This window comes from Amaranthus tricolor, chromosome 15 (assembly GCF_026212465.1).
Source record: "Amaranthus tricolor cultivar Red isolate AtriRed21 chromosome 15, ASM2621246v1, whole genome shotgun sequence".
Classification (NCBI taxonomy): Eukaryota; Viridiplantae; Streptophyta; class Magnoliopsida; order Caryophyllales; family Amaranthaceae; genus Amaranthus; species Amaranthus tricolor.
In genome coordinates, this window is record NC_080061.1 from 3034236 (window position 1) to 3058394 (window position 24159).

General features: G+C 33.8%; 3 protein-coding genes and 1 pseudogene across 3 annotated transcripts; 1 reads left to right on the forward strand and 3 right to left on the reverse strand.

Annotated features, from left to right (window-relative positions):
* Positions 1 to 1319: 1319 nt before the first annotated feature.
* On the reverse strand, positions 1320 to 3895 carry LOC130801394 (expansin-like B1). Its single transcript, XM_057665236.1, has 4 exons — positions 3701 to 3895; positions 3201 to 3313; positions 2200 to 2511; positions 1320 to 1655 (listed from the first exon to the last, which is right to left on the reverse strand). The coding sequence occupies exons 1-4, from the start codon at positions 3831 to 3833 to the stop codon at positions 1446 to 1448; spliced, it is 768 nt and encodes a 255-aa protein (XP_057521219.1). The 5' UTR covers positions 3834 to 3895; the 3' UTR covers positions 1320 to 1445.
* Positions 3896 to 6010: 2115 nt separating this feature from the next.
* LOC130800612 (histone-lysine N-methyltransferase, H3 lysine-9 specific SUVH6-like) lies at positions 6011 to 12675 on the reverse strand. Its single transcript, XM_057664154.1, has 3 exons — positions 12369 to 12675; positions 8133 to 10439; positions 6011 to 6400 (listed from the first exon to the last, which is right to left on the reverse strand). Exon 2 carries the CDS (start codon positions 10418 to 10420, stop codon positions 8159 to 8161), a length of 2262 nt encoding a protein of 753 aa, XP_057520137.1. The 5' UTR covers positions 10421 to 10439; positions 12369 to 12675; the 3' UTR covers positions 6011 to 6400; positions 8133 to 8158.
* Positions 12676 to 14516: 1841 nt separating this feature from the next.
* Positions 14517 to 16961, forward strand: LOC130800614 (uncharacterized). Its single transcript, XM_057664155.1, has 2 exons — positions 14517 to 15742; positions 16831 to 16961. Exon 1 carries the CDS (start codon positions 14600 to 14602, stop codon positions 15674 to 15676), a length of 1077 nt encoding a protein of 358 aa, XP_057520138.1. The 5' UTR covers positions 14517 to 14599; the 3' UTR covers positions 15677 to 15742; positions 16831 to 16961.
* On the reverse strand, positions 16903 to 23527 carry LOC130800613 (GATA transcription factor 26-like; annotated as a pseudogene).
* Between the last annotated feature and the right edge of the window lie 632 nt (positions 23528 to 24159).

Sequence of the window (24159 nt, forward strand, 5' to 3'; positions counted from 1 at the left end):
ACAGACTTCCACCAGTAATTGACTCTTGACAAATTATAAATCAGGGGATTAAATTTTTAATTAATTGTCCTGCAGAGCCAAACAGGAAGGACGGTAAACTAATCCTCCCGTATCTCAGCATGTGTTCATGATTTTCAACGGTGATTACTACAGCGGGCCTATGCATGGGTTTCGAATGCCTAGGCTCCTCCATAAATTTGGTCATATAACCTACTCTTTAGTTATACCCATTTATTACATTTTCATCTACAAACTCAAATAAAAATATTAAAAAAATATATAACCAATATAAGAGATATATAAATTACTATTTACTCTCTTTAATTTGTTTCTTTGTATTTGATATTGAGTGCACTTGCAGTAACAAATTAAAAGTCCACAAGAGTGTTTGAATTAAGTCAATGACTCTCGATTAGCAAAAACAAAGCGAATTACCGCTCGAGTTTAGTTTTAAATTTTTTAGGGCTCAAAAAATATATTCTTATGTACAAATTAAAATTGATATTAACATAAATTAAATTTAAGTACAATTTACATTTTTGCGATGTAATATGAATTGTTAGAGCTTTTTTATAAAATAGTTAAAATATCAACAATAAAAGACAAAACTAATATTATATTATTTTTTATTGGATTCTTTATATTTCACTCTAGGGCTAAAAATAAATAACGACATGGCCGAATCAAGTCAAAGCATAAGCTGGTGGAAACTTTTTATTGCATTTATTTAGAAAATGATTTGTTCTTTGATGATAAATAATATGCACATGCTTATCCATTAATCATCATCATCATTTAATTTTGACACAAACCGGGCCACTTCTACACTTCTAGTGTGGCGGCAGTTTAAAATTTTGATATATCTACTCTACATTATAGGATGTTTTGGGTAACTATTTATCCATCATTTTTAAATTATATTTTATTATTAATTTTAAGTTAAAAATAGTTATGTTGGATCTTGTTTGATTTGTTTTAATGTAAATTTTATTAATATCAACTTTTTAAAATTTTTAATTATGCATAATTAAATATATTAAGGATTGAATATAAGTGCATTGGATAAAGAGCATAAAGTAAATAAAACGCTTAAGATGAATAGGAGGGAGTATTTTATCATAGGTAATATAGGAAAAAATATATAGAAAAATAAGTTATGTGAAGTATGATTTTGTGATAAATTCAAATTTAAGGTTAATTTAGCTAATATATTTAATTTTCACCTAGTTTACTTTTCCGGTCTATTCGTAATAAAAAAACTTTCGATTGTTTGCATTTGCACTCACAAGTACGTAGCAAGCAAAGACAGATTATTCCAAACAAAATATATAATGCTTCATTGATCATAATTAATTAATTAATTAATTAGAGAGATCCAACAAATTGATAGAGTACATAATATTAATTAATTAATAAATTAATTGAGTACATAATTAATTAATTAATTAATGGAGTTGAATGGAAGTATCATAAGCAGATCCAGGGAGCCAGGAAGCAGGGATAAGATTAGGCAGCAAAACCCATCGAGCTCTAACTTTGTAAGCAGAACTTCCATCTAAGAAGAACCTCACTGTTAAAGGACCCTTTGGTGGATTTATCATGTCCCAAACTGCTCCATATGCTCTCCTGCATGTCCTCCATCCTAGGCTTTCTTCCTGTATCACATTTTTAAATTAATTCTCTAAAATTATTGATAAGAAATTACTTTATATTAACTAATTTAATTTAAGAGACTTTAATTCATACCACTTACCAGCTCGTGATAGAGTATTTAACATTTTTATTATTTTTTTATTGATTATAACTTTAAGATTAACTTTATAGGTTTTATAATGAAACTCTAAATAGACGGCCAGTCTCTTGAGAGATCGTCACTTTGATACAGACATATCTCAAGTCCAATCCATTAAAGATTAATGGCTACTTACCGTATTCTTAATGCCTATTTACATTATTCTTAATGCTTACTTACTATAACTTAACCTTAATGTTTACTTTCAATATCTTAAATGTTTACTTATATCCTTCTTAATACCTAATTATAATATTTTAAAAAATATATAATACAGCCTTATTTTACGCTATAAGCTTAACCATAAATTTAAAACTTTTGCATGCTATTTTTACATTAAATATAACCAAACATGCATGTAATTTATGCATATTTATTTATTAAAAGGAAAAAAAAAAGGGTATTACCTCAAACAATTCAACAGCAGTGATATCAGCATTACCAGCCAGGTACAAAAACCGGAAAGCCAAATAGGAAGGATAATGACTATGTTCAACAACCTGAACTGTTAGTGTTTTACCGGGATATTGACAAGAGGTTCTTTGGTATTGTATTTGAACTTTCCCATAATCTCTCAATTGCTTCTCTGCACCTTCCGTAGCCATTTTGTTGAATGCATGAGTGCTTAGTATAAAATCTGTTTCGCCGTCCGATACGCCGTAATCTGTCACCACCACCACCACTCCTTCTCCGTTGCATTCTACCTCCTTGCACTTTACCTATAACAAACAGTGGCGGATCCATGACTCAAATATAAATATAATTCAATAATTAAAATTTTTTTAAAAAATATAATATAATATAAAAAAATTATTTTTTTCAATTCAAAGACCCTATAAGATACTTAATTTTTATGATCTATTTCGACGAGTTCATATCCAATAAGTAATATAAGATTATTAACAATACACTTATGTTCAAAGAAATTACGTACGTAACTCACTTGGTTAAAAAATGAGAGAATAATAATATATATACATTGTCGGTCTTAAATTTAATTCTTAGAACCTCCTTTTACAAACTTTTAATTTTTCAATGTTAGAGTCCTAGTTGCAGACACGAAACTCAGTTGTATACTTGTATCCGCTATTATTAATTAGAAACATGAGAGACTATTGAGAGTATTATTATAGCACTTAATCATATTGAAGTATTTTTTTAGATGTTTATTTGCGAAAAATAAATTAAATGCAATTATTACAAGGTTTGTATATGAAAAGCTTAAGAAAAAATATTTACGCAATTATTACAATACTAATTAACGTGTAATATTTTTACATAATTTTAAATTAATTATATTATCATATGAATAATTAATATGGAGTAACTAATAACATGCATGTATTTGCAATAATATTTATATATAAACCTAGCTAATTTTATTAGGAAATTAAAGAAGACTACATACCTTGTAGCATGCACCACAACTAACGCCACCCTTGAAGAGTTTTGTAGCAGCAACTACAGCTACATCTCCATCATTGATAGTCCTTCCATATTCACCATATCCACACCCACCCTCTAATTTTCACACATAAATAATAATCATCAATAAACTTAATTAATGGTCATTTAAATCTTATAATACAATTATTAGTCAACTAATAAATGGAAAATACATAACAAAACAAAGAAACGTACAAAATATGACAGAAAAAATAACGACAATTACTTAATAAAAATTCCCCAAAAAAAATCAAATAATAAAAAGTATAAACTATAACGTAAATAAAAAAACATAAATACTCTTTATGTTCCATTATATTTATAATATTTAGAAAATTTTATACGAGAAAAGAGAAACATAAATATGACATTTTGAATTTAAACATGACTTTAAGAAAATTGGAAAATAAATATTATAAACAAAAAAGTAAGATATATATATATATTAATGAGCAAGTATACTTGGTGTTCCAAGGCCATCAGTAGCATAATAAAAGGTTGCCTTGGAGTGGAAAATGGGATCTTCTAAGCAATATATCAATGCAGGAAAAAATATTAAGAGAAAAAAAGGAGCATTTTTAAGGAAGGAATCCATAAATTGTGTGGAAATTGAATGAATAAAGAAAGTGTAGATATGGGGGGTTATTCTGAGGTAGTAACTTTTGGAACCTATATTTATAATGCATTTTGCTGGTGCCTAGTGGAGTATTTCATGTTTTTTATGACTAAAAGGTCCATAATTGAGTGAGCCAGTTTAGTTTCTTTTTCAGGTATTTATTTATTTTTTGAATTTGCTATTGAAAAATTTACGATATAACAAATTTAAAGAGAAATGACTGTATATTGTTTTTATTTGGGGATGTGTTTAATAAAGGAACAATATCATAATCACTTTTTCCCTTTATTAAAAGTATTTGGTTATTCAATTATTCAACTATATATTGAGTTGCATCATCATCATCATACCCGGTGTATTTTCCTCATTGAGAATTATGATCGGGTTCTGGGGAGGGTAGAACGACAGCAACTCATACTCATAGAGGAGAGTGCGGTAAAAGAGTCTTAAGGTTTTCAAAGAGAGAGAAACTTACAACTTACAAAAAGAATAAATAGAATACGTACAAATAACTAAAAATAAAGATAAAAGTAAAGAAGGAGGTAAAGAGCGATAATTAAAGGCAATGAACAATAACAGATGATGGGTAAAAAGGACGGGTTATGTAATCTAAGACGTGGATAAGGCGCCGCCAACGAACCCTATTCCTGATCAGGTCCTTAGAGAGGTGAAGTTCATACATGTCACTTTTAATCTGTTCCTCCGACGTTCTCCTAGAATTACTATTACTGAAAATTTTAAACTAATTGTTGAAAATATGTTAATCAAAGGTAATACTATTACTGAAAATTTTTTGCTCCAAAACAAAATGTTTGGAAAATATCTTTTTTAATTTCCCATAGTTACAAATTAGTTTTTATACTTTCTTGAAATACATATAATTTTATAAATCCTTCATAAAACAATTGAAAATTTGGCATTATAGCTCAATTAAATTCACAAAAATAAAGTGAAAAATAGAATGAATTAAAATAAATGGATAAATTTACCTCCCTTATAAACAAATAATAAGGAAGACTACTAGAATTGATGAAATGATTTTATTTTTCTTTTTTCCTGTCCTATTAGGAGTACTTTTTACTATTTTTTAAAAAGCGATCTTAGAATAAAATCAAATAATTTTTTTAAAAAAATACATCATAAACTAATTATATAATGTTTATAACTTCTAATATATAAAACTTGTATGATAAAAAAGTAAAAGTAGCAAGTTAAATCCATTTCTTAAACTTCAAGAATAAGTAACTCTTAACTTTTACTATAATTAACAAATTGTGAGATTTACTTAGATATAAACAAACAATTAAAACAAAACTTTATAGAATCTATACAACTATACAACACACGTAACAAAGAAGCAATGTCAAACACCCCAATTAAAAAGCCTAGTTTAATACAAGCTAGCTATCCCATTCTTTAATCAATCACTATGATCTTATACCTCATAATTACCGTTATCTCTCCGTTCCTTTTTTATGTTTTTATTTGTTTTACTTATTTTTTTACGGTTTTTAAAATATGTGTTTGAGACTTAATATTTATGAATTTGTTTTACAAAAAATTATAAAAAGTACATAGTAAAATTCTATATATTAAATTTAACAAAATCTCAAATGGATAATAATTTAACATGTTATATTCATAAAAAATCATGCATATCAAAAACTAATTAATTCAACCAAAAATTTAAGTTGATGTTTATAGCTTCAAAAGTATGTATACTTCAGTCTTCACATATCCTTTACATATTAATGTTAAATATATCAATTAAAATAAGAATTAGATGTGATTCAGAAAACAAATTAAAAATTAAAGGGTAAAATATTTTTAAAAAGTTAAATACTCCATATAACAAATAAAAATGAAAAGATGAATTCTAAAAAAGCAAATTTCAAGATTGGAAAAACAGTGGCAACCAATATACACAAGTAGTAACACTTGTTAATTGGGCCTACCACGAGTTAATGTTATTGCTTCTAGTGTCGTCTTACAGACAATTCTAGCTTCCAGAACCTCACTTAATGATATTGTTAAACAGTTAAAAGTGGCCATTACGCGGTTTGAAATTCTCAGGGGAACAGTATTTATTTATTTATTCAACTAGCAGACCGTTTTATTTTAAGATAGATGAATTTATATAATTATTTTATTTTTTTAATTCATTATTTTTAAAATGTGTAATGTTATAATGAATATTATTATTTTACAGGCTAAAATTAAATTTGGATAAATATTTTCTATCACAGAAGAAGCTGCTATTCTAATCTCAATGAACTAAATCTATGAAACGTAAAGATTAAACTGATCTCAAGAACGACGAGTCGATGACAAAAGTCGACTTAATACTATCTCAATGCACATTCTACAAAACCGAAAAGAGTAAACGACTAATCAAAGGTATAGATTCAAGAAGAAAAGCTTCCTCCTCGCTTCAGCCGAAGGAGCCATCATAAAGCAAAACGGAATTTTCTTTCATTAGAAGCTCTCTTGGGGAATCGACGTACTCCCAATTTTGTTATTTGTGTAGAATTTCATAATTCAATTACCTGCATTCATTACAAGAAAGAGATGAGCACTGCCTTTTGCAGATTTAACAATCATATTTTCTACGAATAGAATCGATAAAAATAGCCAATATACAGCAAGTAAAAAGTTCTACGCTCGCTCAACAGTCTGCCCACTACTTTTGCTCCATATACTAATTTGGTCCACCCCACATGACCCCACCTATAAATTATAATACATACTCTCGCTAAAACCTACAATATATTTCTTTTTAATACAAGAGTATATATTTTTTTGATGGGATGTTATATTAAAATCTATAGTTATTCCACTAAAGGACAAGACCCCACCTACAGTACCCCCGCTAACTACCCACTGTCTCAATTTTTTGGGTGTTGTGCAAACACCCCGAGGAGCAATCTTAAGGAAACAAAGGAGTACTCATCTCAGCTTTATATCTAATCAATAGCCAATGAAGACACTAGGGAGTAGGGGCGAAATTAATCTAAAAATATATAGTCTAACCAATTCACATGTTTTCGATTGTAGTTCCCGAAGTTAATATCCTAAACGACGGGTTGTCTACCTGAACTATGAATTCAACAACTGTGGTCAGTATTCAGTTCTATCAAGTGTTGTATAATCCAACAAACTCATTCTCTTTTTAACATTTGTAACTCGCTCCATCCAAGTATTCTTTAGCCTACGTCTAGTCATCACGACTCTATACCACCTTACCAATACAACTCAAACCAAGCAGCAGCTGTAACTAGTATCTGCAACTCCAACATACTTCTAAAGGTCTTCATTACAAGTTCTCCTATCATTTAAAATGTAGCCGTAAATCGTGTTAGAGTATATAATATATCCTGAGGCCTCAACCATAAGCTTAAGCTTTTGGTTGAGATGGTTCCTTGACATGGTATCAGAAGCCAACGTGACAAGAGGTCACGGGTTCCAATATCAACCACCCTTCATTTAAAGCGAAAATATTCAGCGCCTCTGCGCATCTACACTTCTAGCCCAAAGGGCTCTTGTGTGAGGGAGCGTGTTAGAATATATAACATATTCTGGGGTCTCAACCATCAGCTTAAGCTTTTAATTGAGTTGGTTCCTCGACAAATCAAACCCGACATATGCATGCAGTACACCTATCTTGTCAATAAGATCTTTCATAAATGCCCAACATTTATCAGTCTTGCTGAATTTCTTAGGACCTACTTAGCAACACTAAACATACAATTCTTCGCCTTGACCCTTGCGACAGGTCTTGCTTCAAAGGCCATTTCTATCATTCTTACCCATATAATTCTTTGCTCCCGTTGAAACTTATTCTTAGCCTTGATGTTCCAAAACGGCCATCTTTACCAATTGCAACCGTTTCCATTCGAAGATTTCGATTGCAATGGCTAGGACTTAGAAATGAACATTCTCTTGAAGATACACATTCTCTTAATCACACGATGCTAAATAGCCAACTCGTCCTCAAAGCACCCCAACTACCCCACTCGCAATGTTTTCAAATTACATCCCAACCAATGAAAAGGAAAAAGACACATGTTGTTCAGAACAAATACAACTATATACAAAGAGAAATTTTAAGCTTTTATACCCCAGCAAGCAAGCTAATAAGAAGCTTCCTTGACCCCCAAAATTCTACAAGAGCTTCACCTCATATTTACATTCCTAGAGGAACTAGGTTGTCGATCAGAAACACAAGAACGCTAACATGCTAGTAAAATTTTATAGAAAAATTATGGAGGAAAGACTTACTTGAATGGAGATCTGCTCAAGTTTTATTAATACATTCTTCCGGTGCAATCACTTGAGCCACAGTAGCAACTCTTTTTCTTGATATTCCCTTTAGAATCAACAACATGATCTATCTCATAATTGTAATGATAAGTAAGCTCTTGTAGAGGAGGTATATTTTGTGCTGCAAAAAACATTATATGAGGAACTCTCTTGTCCTCGTGATCATAAAGCACATTCTGCGCAATAAGGTTCGGAGAACAGCTATGGTTGACGAACCTTCCAACATTAGCATACTTTGCTGCATCAAGGGTAAAACCGACATTTTCTACCACATCGGTACAACTAGGCGCCATGTCAGGTATAAGTGCCGAAAGCCCTTCACGAAGAGTAAAATCAGTGTAATTTTGCCCAATATCAAATAAATATCCATCATTGTCGGTTCTTTGTTCGGCTTCATTGTCATCAAGGAGCTCTCCGATATACTCGCATACAAAGCTACCAGATGCAATAGAAGTACGACATCTGAGACCCCACCCCTTCGATTTAGTCTTGAAAATCTCAAGAGGAAGTTTGATACCATGTTGGCTAACCCTATTGTGACAAGTCGGAGGACACTTGCAGAAGGGCCCACATTCATACACAAGGGACTTTTCTTCAACAATTGCCCCACTATAGTTGTATGGGATCTCCCCTCCATTCTTGATGGCACAGGCACAATGCTTTGAATCTGAACAACCGTCTTTACAGACACAACCCGTAGGAGGCATAGGCCGACACCAATCAGGGTACATAACTTCGGTAATATATGTAAATGGCGGGTTTTTCTCATCATCAATGGTATTAACAGCACAAATCGGAGCTTTCTCTTTGCCTTTTGAAATATCATCCATATTATGAGTTTCCCGTTTCTTAGATTTCCTTGCTTTCTTCGCTTTCTTTCCTTGCTTTACCATTTTCATCAGTTGTTCTGGCTGATCCGGAGCTCTTCTCAGCTCAAACTTAAACATCCACTTCCCATGAGGCCCGAGATCAAGCCAATACCTTTCAACAGTAAACAATCCATCGTAAAAATATGTTGCAGTTGTTGTACGTTTCCAATCGATCTGCTTCCTCTCTTTGAACCCTCGAATAACCCTAACCAAATTCCTCTTTTCGATACTATTCTTCAAAGCAAGATTCCCGTCTTCAAGCTTCTGATCTTCCAACAGCTTGCATCCACCAGCTAAATTTCCCCCTTGACCAGTATATATCAGTATATCAGAATCAATCTTACCATTATCATAACGCCCAGAATCCACGATACTTATTGCAAGAAGTTTTCCATCTTGGTTTATAAAATCTATACCCCTTTGAATTTGCCTATGAAGCCCGATAATTGTAAGTTCTAAACGATAATTGAAAAGATCACCTACTTCAACCCCAGGGACTGGCCCCAATATTTTTTTTGTATTGACATATCTATCATTATCCTTAAGGATCTTTGCCGCAGCAATTAGCTTAATGCTAGAATCCACTCGGCCCTTAGTCTTTGTTTCATCAGCTTGCACTAGCTTTCTATGTACACCATGAAATAAGCGTAGCGTATCCCTTACTTTACGACGATGCGAGCTTCTTTCTTTTTTAGCACCTGCAAGACTACCTTCAAACAGTTTCATGTCAGTATGAGAAAATTCAATTGATTTCTTCTTCTTCTTTTTATCCTTAACGACCGATGTGCTCCCTTTTCTATTATTTTCTGACTGTTCCTTCCCCTTTTCTTGTTCATCATCGTTATCTTCAAAGTTCCCGTTTTTTCCTTTGATCTTCGATGATTTATTCAACAAAGGTGCTTGCATAGTTGTCTGTGCAAAAGCACCTTCCTGTGATCTAAGAGGGTCTTCTCCAAAGTCCCCAACTTTTCCAAAAACAGTATCATGTTGGATCGGCTGTCCTCCATTCTGAATTGCATCGGTCACAACAGCTTGGATGGTGAAATCGGTTTCACGTTGACCCAATTGTATGTCCTGTGTTTCAGCAAGTCTAGGTGCTTTACACTCTTGACCAGAAAGGAAATCATGAACAGGAGAAACTCTCTTTCGAGACGGATACCTCTGTTCCTTCCAAACACAATCCGGATCATTGCCTTCTTTTTGCACACGACCCCCCAAATCTTTCATTAGCGTGCGATCATGTGTGGAAATTGGCGCAGGGACATTGAGAGAATCACGAAGAAACGGGGCTTTTGGCCTCTTATATGTTGGTGTGGACATCAGCATAGAACTATCTCCATCATCCAACAGCTTCTCCACACTAATCACTGAACTCATTTTGCCTACTTATTGGGATCTATCAAAGCAAAAGGCACAAAACAATATCCTATTTCATTTTCAATAAAGACCGAGAAAAGCTAATTTGACTAAAAAATAAAAACAGTGGATTAACACAACAACAAAAACATGTATTACATATATCAAATCAACGTTTTCTTTTTAAATATAGGGACAAAGCAACACAAACTTTGCTGAAGTTTTCCCAATCAAAATCTGAGTGGATACAAGCTAAACCCGAGAAATCGCCAGACCCGAAACAAGTCGTTTAGCGTAAATACAATCTATCGACATTTCATCCATTATTATAATGAGATAATTGTCCCTTATTTCATTAGGCCAATGATTTATAGTACCTTGGACTTTGAACTATGATGGACTATATTGAAAAGGCTCATTAAATTATATGTATTTTTCATTTATGTGAAGTTGAAGATGAAATCTGCTAATAAAAGTCAAGTCAATTAGACCTCTTTTGATCACTAACAATGGTAAGGCTGCGTACATTTCACCTCCCAAACATTGCTCTGTGTGGGAGCCAATTATTGGCATTGGGGTAAACAAATGTTTAATGCAAATTCAATGAGAAGACGTATTCAAGTAAAAGCAACACTGATTATGCCTTCTCATATTTCACCATTTTTGTGAAGAACTATTACTCACTTCTCAATTTTTTATAACTACAAACAAATACTTCAAATAGAAATTAGTAGATATATTTTCAAAAAGTGGTATATGGGAGCTGGACTTATATATAAATTAAAAGCGGAAATGTTCAAAACTCTTGCTCGTATTCTTAGACCTATATTTTAGCTTGTTTACTTGCGAATCCGTCTTTGGTTTGTTGGCATTTCTTAATAAGTATGACTTCTTGTACCCTCCAAAGTATCACAAATGTGTGTTATGCCCCTCGATATATCTCGATCCACAGAGCCTTGCTTTGCTAATCTAGTCACCTTACCTTCGATTTATAATATCACAAGCTCATCAACAATACACCCAAGTAAAGGCAAAGTTTTTGCTCATTCCGGACAAATTGGCTACATCAAAAAATGCAAAAGAATAACACATAAAACCTTTCCTTGGGAACACACCAATATGACTTAGCGTATATTTCATCCTTATGTATGCAAATACTTGCAAAATAAACAACACCCACCCTCTTTATAACTCTAACTCCAACTTCATCCTTTCTCTACCTATTATGTCACACAACCCAATGGACTTTTGTTGAGGCCGGCCAGACCCCAAAAACACTCTTTTAAATACTTTGTCCATATATAATATACTTTCTCTGGTTTATTAGTTATTACAGATAGTGATATTTTTCCTCACAAGATGTCACTATCTGTAGTAATTAATAAAAAATTAAAAACCAGAGGAAGTATGTTTTAATCGTTTGATTTTACATTATGTTAATTCCCATAAAACTTGTTCAATATAGCCAAACAATGAGCCATAACAACTCTTGTATGAGACCGTCTTCAATATTAGGCGACAATAACAAGTACCTTAAATTTAAAAAATTTAGTGTTTTAATATTTAATGTGTCAGCTTTAATATATAAAATAAAGCCTTAACCCTAAACCATCAAACTTTAAAAGCGGGTATTTTTACTATGAAAGTTGATATTTTAACCCATTTAGTAGATAATTTAGCCTAATTAAAATTATTTCACGCTAAGACCATTAATCAAAATACACTTACCCCAATAAACCACACATAAAACTTAATACAAAGAATAATCGAACAAACACAAGAATTCAAATACAACATTTGAACATTAATACAAAGCCTTTAACAAGTAACATCGAGAGAAAAATAAAATATAATCCAAATATGCACAAATCAAGATTTGGGTTTAAATTTAAACGCAAGAAAGTCATGAATGGATTATAATTGGTAAAACCCTACAAACAGAACATCAGAAAAATAGATGGGTCAATACCAGATATGGAAGTGAACGTCAGGAAGAGCTGAATGTTATTGATGTGGTGACATTCCTTGAAACTTGTGCTAAAGTTTCTAGAACATTCGAAGAATCGCCGACATAGGAAGTGATGGAATTTAATGAGATGACTTATGACGTTTTATAGAAGTAACCTGTAATTATAATAATGGAACTGGTCAGAAAAACAGGTCTGGGTCAAATTTCAATTTGCGGGTTAGAGATATAAGATATTATATATGGCGATTAATAGAGTAAAGCAGAAAATTTGGCAGAACTTGGCGAAGTAAAATAAACGAAAGACTGCGGGTGAAGTGAAGTATCGAGTTCTTATATACCGGCGTGGTGAAACGGTCAGACCCGTTATTTTCGTATACGACCCACGGCTAATGGGTTTCTTCATTAACAAACCAACAAGTGTTGTGTAAGAATATCTCATCGTAAGACGGGTCAATACCAGCGATCTATTATTAAAAAAATATTAAAAGGAACGAAATTTGACCACATCTATACAAGAAGTTTTCTAAATAGTTTAGACTAATCCAATTAAAGTCGTTTCATGGTAAGACAACCTCAATATAAATTAGTATTAACCAATTGTCATTTTAAGCTATTTCGTACGAGTCCCTTTCATCACGAAATAAGTTCATATAATTAGTCTATTTTTGTAATCGATCACTTTAAAATTATACGTGGTCACTTTAATAAACTAAATGTATATAAATTAGCCATATAGGGGAAGTCTTACCATGAGATCATCCTATTTAAGAATTAGTGTTTAAGAATTTGTGTAACTTTTTAGGAAACAAGTCTTGTATGAGACCATCTCACCGTGATACGAACTCATACAAGCAACACATTAGAAAAAAAAGTTTTAAAAAAATCTAAATTTACACTTGTATAGGAAGCAATTTTTTAAAGAGTTTGGATTGACCCAATTGAGATCATCTCAGGGTGAGACAACCCCAATAAACAATTAGTGTTTAGACTGAATTTTTGAAATGGATAAGCCAAATTATATAAAAAAAAAGGTACGAAATAAGTTAACAATCAACTTATATCCAAAAATAAATATCCAATTTTCAAACCAGAGATTTGGTGCTATTTGCAGTTACAGGTGCTTAATTTTTTTAAAAACGCAAAGAAGTTGTTCGCAGTTAATAACTGCGAACAGGACTGTTGACTTTTTTGATCCTATTAGCAGTTACTAACTGCGAACACCATCGAGCATAAAAACCGTTGCAGGTCACTTCTTCACATAGTTAGTAACTGCGAACATGATTAAAAAAGTCAACAACCCTGTTCGCAGTTAGTGACTGCGAACAGCTTCTTTGTGTTTTTTAAAAATTAAGCATCTGTTCGCAGTTAGTAACTACAAACAGCATCAAACCTCAAGTTTGGAAATTAGACACTTATTTTTGGATATAAATTGATTGTTGACTTATTTGGGGCTTTTTTTTTAATTTGGCTTACCATTTAAAAAATTCGTTTAGACTAACAGCTAATCTCTTGAGAGACCGTTTCTTTGAGAGACGTTTCTCAAACCCATCCCATTAAAATTTAATGCCTATTTATACTAATGTCTACTTACCGTAATTACTTATAATATTTCAAAAAATATATAATTGGTCGGCCCAATTAGAGATGTCTCTCAAAGAGACCGTCTCTATTTGTGTTAGAATAATATGCAAGTATATTGATTGATTGCCCAAATTATTTTTTTATCAGCTGCTCTTGGACGAGACAGCCTCATAATGAGACCGTCAATTTGGGCCAATTTAATTTGCGCGTGTAACAATCTGGGCATTTTTTTCATTTTCTGAGCATTTTTCAATTTTGATCTTAAAGTATCAATTTTGACCTTAAAGATATCATTTTCAAAATTAATAAATGCATAGAAAATAATAATGTTGTTACACGCGCAAATTGAGCCGGCCAAAATTGATGGTCTTATAATGAGACCGTCTCGTTCAAGTTTTTGTGTTTTTTTTATTGGACTTATTACTAGGCCGGAACACTCGACAAAACGGCCCAAACCCATCTTTTAATCAACGAATCAAAAACTGGGGGGAAAATGAAAGGGGGGGACCCATCAATCTGATCTAGCGCGGGAAAACATTTGACTACAATTAAAACCCTAACTAATGCCCGCAGAAAGTCATTCTCTCTCCTCCCAAATACAAAAAAAAATCAAAAAATTTTACTCTCTAAAGAGCTTTAAGCTCTCAATAATGGCGAATGAAGAGGAAGATCCATTTGCTTTCATCATTGATAGCTGTCGGTATTCTTCTTCTCAAGAAGAGCTTCTATCGCACTCAAAATTTGCGCGAGAAGACGAGGTTTTTCCCGACGAAAAAAAACCATCGGGAGCGGAGAATTCCGGTGGATGTCGCCTGAAAGTTGACGGTGCAGATCAAACCGGTGGGGGATATGTACGTAAATTTTCTGTTGATGCAAATTCTGTAAGAGCGAAAAATCTAGGGTTTCAAGGGGAGAAAAGGGGGCCGAGTGAAGGTGAAGCATCTGGGACGAAATTGGTGGAATCTGTTGGGGGTAAGAGTGAGATTGAACCTCAATTGAAGAAATCTAAGGTTGATTCTGTGATTCGTTGTAGTGGAAAAATGGTGATTGAAGGCAAAGATGAGGAGAAAGTAGTTATGGTTGAAGGTGATTTGAAGGTAGAGATGGCGAGTGCTTCAGGGTCAGGGATTGAAAATCTCGCAGAATGTACTGAGAAATTGAATTCTGAGGTTGATGAAGATGATGTTCATATTGGAGGTGAATTGAGTTTGAATGGTGGAGGAAAGAAGGAAGAAAGTTTTCAGGAAACAGAGTTAATTGATCTTGAGGGAGAGGAAGAAAATCAAGCGAAATGTAAGGTTGACAAAAAAGTCAATGATCATGGTGGTGGTAATGAGAAAATGGAGGAAAATGCGAATGAAGGAGATGATAGGAGTAAGAAGGAAGATGATAACACGAGGCTTGGGAAGAGAAAGCTGCCTGATTCAATGTTTGGTTTAACGTGGGACGAGGGAACTAGAGATCGAAAACGAAATGAAAATAAGGTGATCGAAAATGAAATTATGGTAGATGAGATCAAGGATGCAAGTGTGGAGGAAAAAAGAGTTGAGAAGCCTAAGGGAGGTGAAGACGAAGGAGAAGCATTAAAGCGCATTTTAAATGTTTTAAGAGTGATTGTGGGTGACAAGTGTTTGAAAGATGATACCGAAATTGATATTTTCGAGACTGTTAAACGACGTGGGATGACGTTCCCTCGATCGAGATTTCTACAAGAGGTTGAGGAGTAATGGTGTGTGTACTATTGTAGAAGATCATGTTCAATATTGGAGCTTGAATTAGACTTAAAAAGACAGGTAAAAAGTTTATGATCCATAAAATAGGTAATTTGTTGATAGACTTGTGTAACGAAATCGAGGGTCCGTTAAAAGCCCATGACTCGCCTGTTAATTTTCGACCCGAGGCAAGCTTTTATTGTGGTACCATGTCAATCTAGTTTGTTTGTTTTGTGTTAGGCTTATGAACATGCTTTGTGTTATTATAGACTAAAGTCTACTAAAGTCTGTATGTGCAATTCCTAACTTGTAACTATGTAAGTAATCACCTTTTTGCCCACTTGTTTTTTGTGCTAAAATATGATGTCTCCAATAGCTTCAACTTTTGTTCCCACTAATGCAGATAAGAGAATGGGTTTATTTTACATACAATTAACCTTACTATATGCAATTTTTTAGGTTCCATGTTCCTGTTGTTTTCCCTTTTCAGTCCTAACAAATCCTTTATACATGTTTAGAATAATTATTTTTAAGAGGAATGAGAAAATGACATTCCATGTATTTCCAAGTGGGTTTCCATTACTAATGTGACCTTTCCATTTTTCTTTGGACTTGTTTGTTTCTTTATTACATTTGCAATGGTTCAATTGATTAGATTAGGGGGAAAAATCAAGGGCGACCAATGATTCTTTGACATTTGAGACATATCTTAACTCTTAAGGATGACCACCTTGAATGAAACAAAGGAAATGAATAGGAGAAACCATAATAGATAAGGAACATGTTTTTTGAAAACTAGACTAGATATGCTCAATGAGACAATGACTAGTTATTGGCGTACTATTGAATATTTGACCTAGTTTTACAACCTCCAAAATACAAAATTTATTATGTTTCTTGGTTAGTAAATTGTCACTCTTTGGTTAAGACTAAAACTAATTACTAGGAGTTGTATATTCCCTTCTTTTTTATGAGTTTTTTCTCATTAGCTAAAACAAATTTCTTTTGGTGGGCGGATAACTTGGGTCATAGGAACAAAACACTGTATAAATCGTACTCTAATGTAAACAGCGTATATTTTTTAAGAAGTTAAACTGAACAAATGAAATCCTTCACAACTATAGTATTTGATGTTTATATATATATGGACAACGACCTTTTGTTTACAGGCATCTAAGAAACCTTATTTCCATCTTCCATCACAAATTGGGAAGCCATGTACTTCCTCCATAACATAGATCTGTCTCCGGAGAAGGATTGTCATATTCATAAGTGCCTCAAAATCTTACCAAATTTTCTGCATTATGGGCTATATATGCTACAACTTTCATCATTCCTATACAAAAAAAAGTTAACCCACATATTCCCCTTGCCGATCCAAGTTCAAAATATTCACTTTGGGGGAGAGGAAGACGGGTGATTACAACAAAAACTATCAAACATCATCCAAAGAAAATTTGTTTTGAGGATTTGGATGGCATTATACACTGTTTGTGGGTGGAAACATCTGTTCGGTATTTGTCAAGGGTGGAGATGGGACAGGTGTATAGAATTACCACTCGCGCTAGCTTGTTGGAACCCAAGACTATATGCAGGACAGAGGAACTCAGCCTCAGCTTGCGGGAATGATCCATTGGATGGAATGAGCAACAGATCCTGATCAGAGCTTTCATCTTCAAACTGGTAGGAATCAAGCATGACGGAGCTACGGTCAGTTGGAAGTGTGAACAGGTGCTCGAGTGAAGTGCAAACCTTCATTTTGCAAGGGCTGCTTATTTTTTCCGTCAACTTTGAGAAGCACACGTTTGGGGTTCCTCGTTACAGTTTTTGTTTCTAAAGATCAAAAAGGAAGGAACAGTCAGCTTGCATGCACAAAGTGCAAACAATTAGGTCTGGAGTGTTATCAACTAAGATGAGATGCATGGTATGGACTATGGAGCAGAAAAGATAATCAGGGCATGCTCCTACCCATGTACAATAACCGAAGGAAGTAGGGGCACATCCAAGATACTAGTATAAAGTGTGCCATGCACTATCTTTACATGCGTACTATGTTATTAGGACTAGGGAATTAAAGACAGATGAAAGTATGTCCAAGAAGTGTCAGATTTTGCTAATAAAAACAATTCAAGTTTCTCGCACAAAATTTAGCGTCAAGTGTCTAAACAAACATAACGATGCATTTATTAGTCAATGATCCATGGAAGTAGCGGTGAGCTGGTGATGCATATTATGTAGTAAGAGGTCTCATTTGAACATGTGAGCTTCTAATTCATGTAAAGTAGCAGATGACATTTACAATCAAGGGTTAATACGAAAAAGCTTCTCTGATCTTATGAAGGTAAAATTGTATACATTTGATCCCTCAAATCCCGCTTAGATTGGAGCCACTTAGTGGCAATGGGTTGATAAAATGTTGCGTTTTTGTTAGTAAGACAGTATTACGGATTACATGGTAATGGATTTCAATCTCCACGTGTTTTTCTCGATAAATTTACATGCCCCCTCAGTTCAGAAAAAGAAAGAAACAAGACTAACCTGGCCAAATAGGGTTTTGGCTATCTCGCGATCTCTTACCAATGTAACGGTTTCCAGAAAAGCTGGATATAGCTTCTGATACGCGGACAGAATCTCCGCTACTCTCTTTAGTTTTCTTATCCTACAGTCAAACAAATATTTACGTCATGCATGCCCATACAAGGGTAAAGCATAAAGGGGTAAACTTTGAATGAATATCAAACCTTTAGCGTTTTGTAATAATCCACCCATTTGGATTTAGTCATGTCTGATAATGCAAGTCTCTTAAGGACCTTACAGTCTTCAGTTGGCACACCTGAAAACGAAGAATCAAACACTCCATCTGCAAGCAGATGCTGGAAGGAAGATATGTTCTCCTTGAAATGAATGTTTGTAAATATGCTTCCAAGACTGCGAGAGCAAGAAAAACGAGTAATTTGTATGTATATTCACAGTAAATCCTCCCACACATAAAGGGACATAGATCATGAGATTGTTGGCACTAACCTATCAGACACACCGGAAATATCAATATCCGGTAGATACTTGAGCAAATCCTGCTGTTCCCCATCCGTCAAATGAACACAGAATACATCAGTATTGACAATTTCCTATACCAAACACAAATTCAAAATCATAGTTAGATCACTCTCAGTTACAGATAAGATACACTTCGAGTATTTATGAATGTTAACAAGCTTTAGAAGCGTCAACAAATTAAACTCATGTTTGTGCACAAATAATTGCTGACGTGATGAAATTGAACATTATACAATTTGCAATAAGCTCATAGATTATATGATCTCAGATCAGGAATCTTGATAGTTCTTTGGTTTCAGATTATAATAAGCTCTCAAAATGACTCATCAAGTCATCACTCATTAAATCATGTGCACTTCTTATTTAAATCAAGTTGCAAATAATGTTTGCTACCAAGGGTTATTCAGAAACAACCTCGTTTTTATTACTAACAAGGTTACGGTTGCGTACATCTGACCCCAGCCCCTAACCCTACCTAGGTGGGAGACATTTAATGACAATTGGGTAATAGAATGGATAAGGGATCTCAAACGGATAGTTGGAGCAAAAGACAAACTTGGAAGTAGAATTAGAACAAAGACCTTATATGGTAGCATTGAGCATCACTGTAGTTTTCTGTAACAGGCAAGAATAAAACTCACACTCATGTCGATGTGGCTCAGAGGAGAATTACAATTCGACAAAATTTGATACTTTTCGTGATCGTATTTTTCCCTGCAACACATAAAAGTGTAGACATGACAAATCACATACTCTTGTTAAATTATAGTTGCAATGTTCTGAACATTCTGGTTGATAATATATCTTGTTCTTGAATAATCTTAGACAACTCGGGAAAACATACCGAGTTGTCTAAGTTTTATTCAAGAACACAAAAAATTATCAACCGGAATGTAATTATGTGTAGAAAATTCACCTCTTGAGTGGCTCCAGCTGCATTAATTCGCCACTTAGCTTCTTAACTTTCTCCGACCCTGATAAGGCATTACTCACACATTTACTATCATTAAGCATCAACATCGAAGCAGGATGTGAGTAGCCCTCGTCTGCACGGCAAAACTTGTTATCGAACGTAAGAGAACTAGCTTCAGATTCCTCTTCTCGTACAATGGAACTTGGGTGTCTAATAAGAACACCCCCGTAACCAATTTCAACCGATACCATCGGGGCCTCACTCTCATAAATCAATTCCTCTTCAGAAGAAACCGAAAACTGAGAAGCCTGCTCATATAAGATGGTATACAAGTCCTTTCTCAGCTTCTCTACGGAAGATTGCTTTGAACGAGTTACACATGTTCTTTTCTTAGACGGAACCAGCGCATCCCACACAATGGATTGTGCTGGACCTGGAAAACGACAAAAGTAAGACTAATATGTACAAGTCATATATGGACATCATGTATAAGAGTTAGATTTACAGACATTCCAGCACTTAATAGTTAATACATCAACTGCAGGTCCATCAACAGAATATAAAGCTGTTTTCTGTCCATTAAGTTGGTGTACAAAAATGCAGAACGATGATTAACTACTCTTGTGAGAGACCGTCTTTCAAAGAAACAACCTCAAAACAAGAAGCCCATATTCTTATTTTCTCTTTAATTTATATTAATAATTTATATTAATTGGGCTATTTAGCTCATATATCTAATGCGTCTCTCGGAGAGACCGTCTCTCACAACAATTTGTGACGATGATATACATGTGGATTACTCAGCTATCACGAAAAACATGGACTATAAACCTACATAGCAAAGCATTAATGGTACCAAAATTTCCCACAATATGTTCATTATAGCATGTAGCTTTGAGAATAGTTCTAACTTCTAAGTTCTAAGCACCAACCCACCCCAATAATAGAGATAGCCACATTGAATTCCACTCGCAGTCATATTGGTCGCGGGTTCAAGAAACGCTCGTAATCATATTTATCATGGAGTCTCACACTTCACTCAAACCAACATGCAATAAGGTTCAATAAAAACACCAATATTTAGCAACATCCTTCCCCTTGAGCGAATTCTAGAACGCAGGAAAACCTCTGACCTGTCATTTCACTAGCATCTGCGCCGCCTAACTGAGCACAGCTTTCGGAATTTGATATGGCAGAGCCTGAACTTGATCTATTACTCGTGTCCTCGTCAATATGTTTCTGTAATCCCAGACTATAATCAGGGGTAAACCCCTCATCTACCCTATTTTCAGAATCAAATTTCCTTTTGCTTAGCTTATCATCCCTTTTCTTAAGGGAAATAGTTTTAATTCGACCCGCTCTTTGATCCTCATAATCATCGGGATCGATTCTAGCGTGTAGAGGGGTGTAATTTGCAAGAGTTCCCTTTGTCCTCCATCGGGATCCGCACGCATTGCACAGAACAGGCTTTTCAGGGGGACCATTGCGCCAAAGCGGGGTGCCTGCATAGAACGAACTATCATGTCAAACATTATTGTGTCAAATGGTCTAAATTTCAAAAATGGCTTGAGCAGCAAATGAATATCATTCTTCGTGTGCTCTCAAGTTGATAATACCAAAAGATTGCACAAAACGTTGTTGCGATCTTTGAGTTTTGCATCAGCCAGACAGTGCAATACTGATTGTTTCAAAGACCAAGTAACAGGACAGCTGAAAGCTTAATGCACTAGACTAAAAACGCAATCTGGGTTCATAAATGACTAACTAGGAAACCTCTGAAATGAGTGTTTTAAGTATCACAGCATGATTAACCAAGTCCGGAAAACAATGGTCATTCTCGACGAATTTTATCAAGCGTGAAGTGATGTATATGCGAAAGCGTCAAACTGTCGGTACCTAGAAAGCTCTAATACCTAAGTAGGCACTAGCTTCTTGACTGAAGAACAAAGCGATACGCATATTCCTAACTAGATGTTCAATTTTCATTGATCTAGCAGACTGTGAAGCTTCATGGCACTCTTTCGGATGCTTATATCCCAAAGTAGTATCATGACTCATGATCAAGCACCGTATAGTCTATAAACCTCGGTATTCAAGACTGATATTGCATCAATAAGAGAAGATCATAAACCTCTAAAATCTAAACTTTATATCGGTGTAACATAATTCGTTAGCTAATTTGCTCAATGAATTCATGAATCACTCAAATTTGTCGAAAAAAAGCCCAAAATCGACCATAATTTGCTTTTTCCGATTTGCGATTCGCAAAGTGCGAATCATGTGACACTGCTTTGAACCAATGTAAACATGATTCAACAACTAATTCACTTTTTGAATTTGCACTTTTGGATCGAATAGGTCATGATCATGATCATACCAAATATATCCCAATCATATAAGGCAAGATCGGGTCTGATGAGGGTTGAATGACGCCAATGACTCAAGAATATTGAATCATGTGATACTGCTATACACTAAAGAGTTGCACAAATACTAAATGAAAGCATTTAGTCCTCAGAACAAAAAGGGCAATGGAATAAACAAGGGAAACACATATCCTTGAAAATGGTGATTGAGAGAAAGAGACATACCTCACCATTGAAGTCTAGACATCAATAGAGGCAAATTCATCAACAGAATTGCTCTAAGCAATTCTCTTATGTCATATTTCAACAATGGTGGCTTTGAACAATTAGTGAACTAAGGGGAACAACATTCAGGTGAAACTTGATGGAATAAAACACTAAAGGGAATAAGATTTTGTTGTAATTCATACATTATGACTTATAACCGTTGAAATTAGTTATGGTCATCAACCCAGCATTCCGAATAAAGTCGGGGGATGAAATTAGCTAATAAGATTGATTAATAACCCATGAGAGTATTGAAAAGGCTAAAGGTTCATTTGGGTTTCAAGAATTCTTCAATTCCATTAGGAATTCCCAACCCAATTCAAGTATACCCATAGTCAAACCATAAATTAGGATACAATTTGAGCATATTAAAGTCCTAAAACTAAAAAACCCAATTCAATTAGGTACCCACAAATTTTACCCAATTCATTTAGGTACCCACAAATTTCCCAAATTGAAGGAACCTAAAATTACCTTACCCTCATTCAACCTTGTAACTTACAAACAAATATGATACACAGAAGAAACACACAACACATTCATCATTCATGAGATTACCCAGTTTGGTTCAAGCTCTTCAACTTTAATTAAATCTACAAAAAAGGTCAAATCATTTAAAGTGCAATAAACATTTCTGGAAAACTGAAGAAAATAACAGTTTCATTTCTTTATTCTAATTCAATTTTGTTCTAATTTAGTCAACACAATTTCAGAGACAAAAACTCACTTATAACACCACAGTGATAGCAAGGTCCTTGCTTGCCCATGTCCTTCAGCTTTAAAATTTTTTAAATAAATATACAAATAATTCAAAGAAAGCTAATTTTCTGGGCAACCCAAAATAATTTTTTAAACCAATAATAATTAAGAAAAATAATTTTATTCTCTTCAACCCTTATACACTGAAAAGTTTTAGGTTTGGCAAAACCCAGATGAGGTTCAGCTGAAAACTTAAAATTTAGAGAAACCCAAAATCAAATTGTGGTCTTAATACAGTGAATAAATACAATAATTACAAATCATGAGCTAAATATTACAAATTTTTCATTAAAAAATTAGGTTTTTAAAGTTGAAAACTTGTTGAATCAAACCAAAAAACGCCCAAAAGGAAGGAATCTGATAGATGAAGAAAGAAAAATAGGAGAAAAACAAGAAGGGAAGAGGAAAGGCAGGTTGAAAATGGAAGATGTGTATTTATTAAAAAGACTTTTTTCCAACTCTTTTTTCCTTGCTGTTTTGTTGTAGACTTTAATAATAAATCTTGTATAAGTGGAGAATCAGAGATATGAAGTGAGTAAATGTGTATTTTGAGGATGTTTGTTTCACATATAACAAAGTAAATTCTCATGGTAATTTATTTGCTTTGTGATAAAATTTACAAAATAGGTTTATGTAAGTCCAAATATAAGAAGAGGTAGCTCATTTACGAGCGTTAATAAAGCAAATAATTATTTTTGTGAGAGACTGTCTTTTGACTCGGTGAATCGAACTCAAAATAAAAAGTTTATATGCTAATAATTTGTATTAGTTGGGAAAATTTAACCTATGTATGAGGTGCGTCTTTCGGTAAGGCCGTCTTATACAAGAATTTGTGTAAAACAAATTAGTTGTAATAGGAGTTACTCCTCAAATTTATAAAATTATATATTATCTTTTCCTTTTACAACATAGGACAACTCACATGTAGGTAATTATGGGCACTTCAACACTTCCCTTACCCCACATGTGAGTGCTTTCAGAATTTTTGTAACATTTAAGAAATTAATAATATAAGACGAGTGAGTTTAAGAGAATTATTAGTGTTAGAAATGATCTTAAATACACATGATAAAGAATATTCTCAATTTAAGTTCTCTCTTCTTTTCCTTTTCTTTTAATTTGTTTTAAAAAGTAAA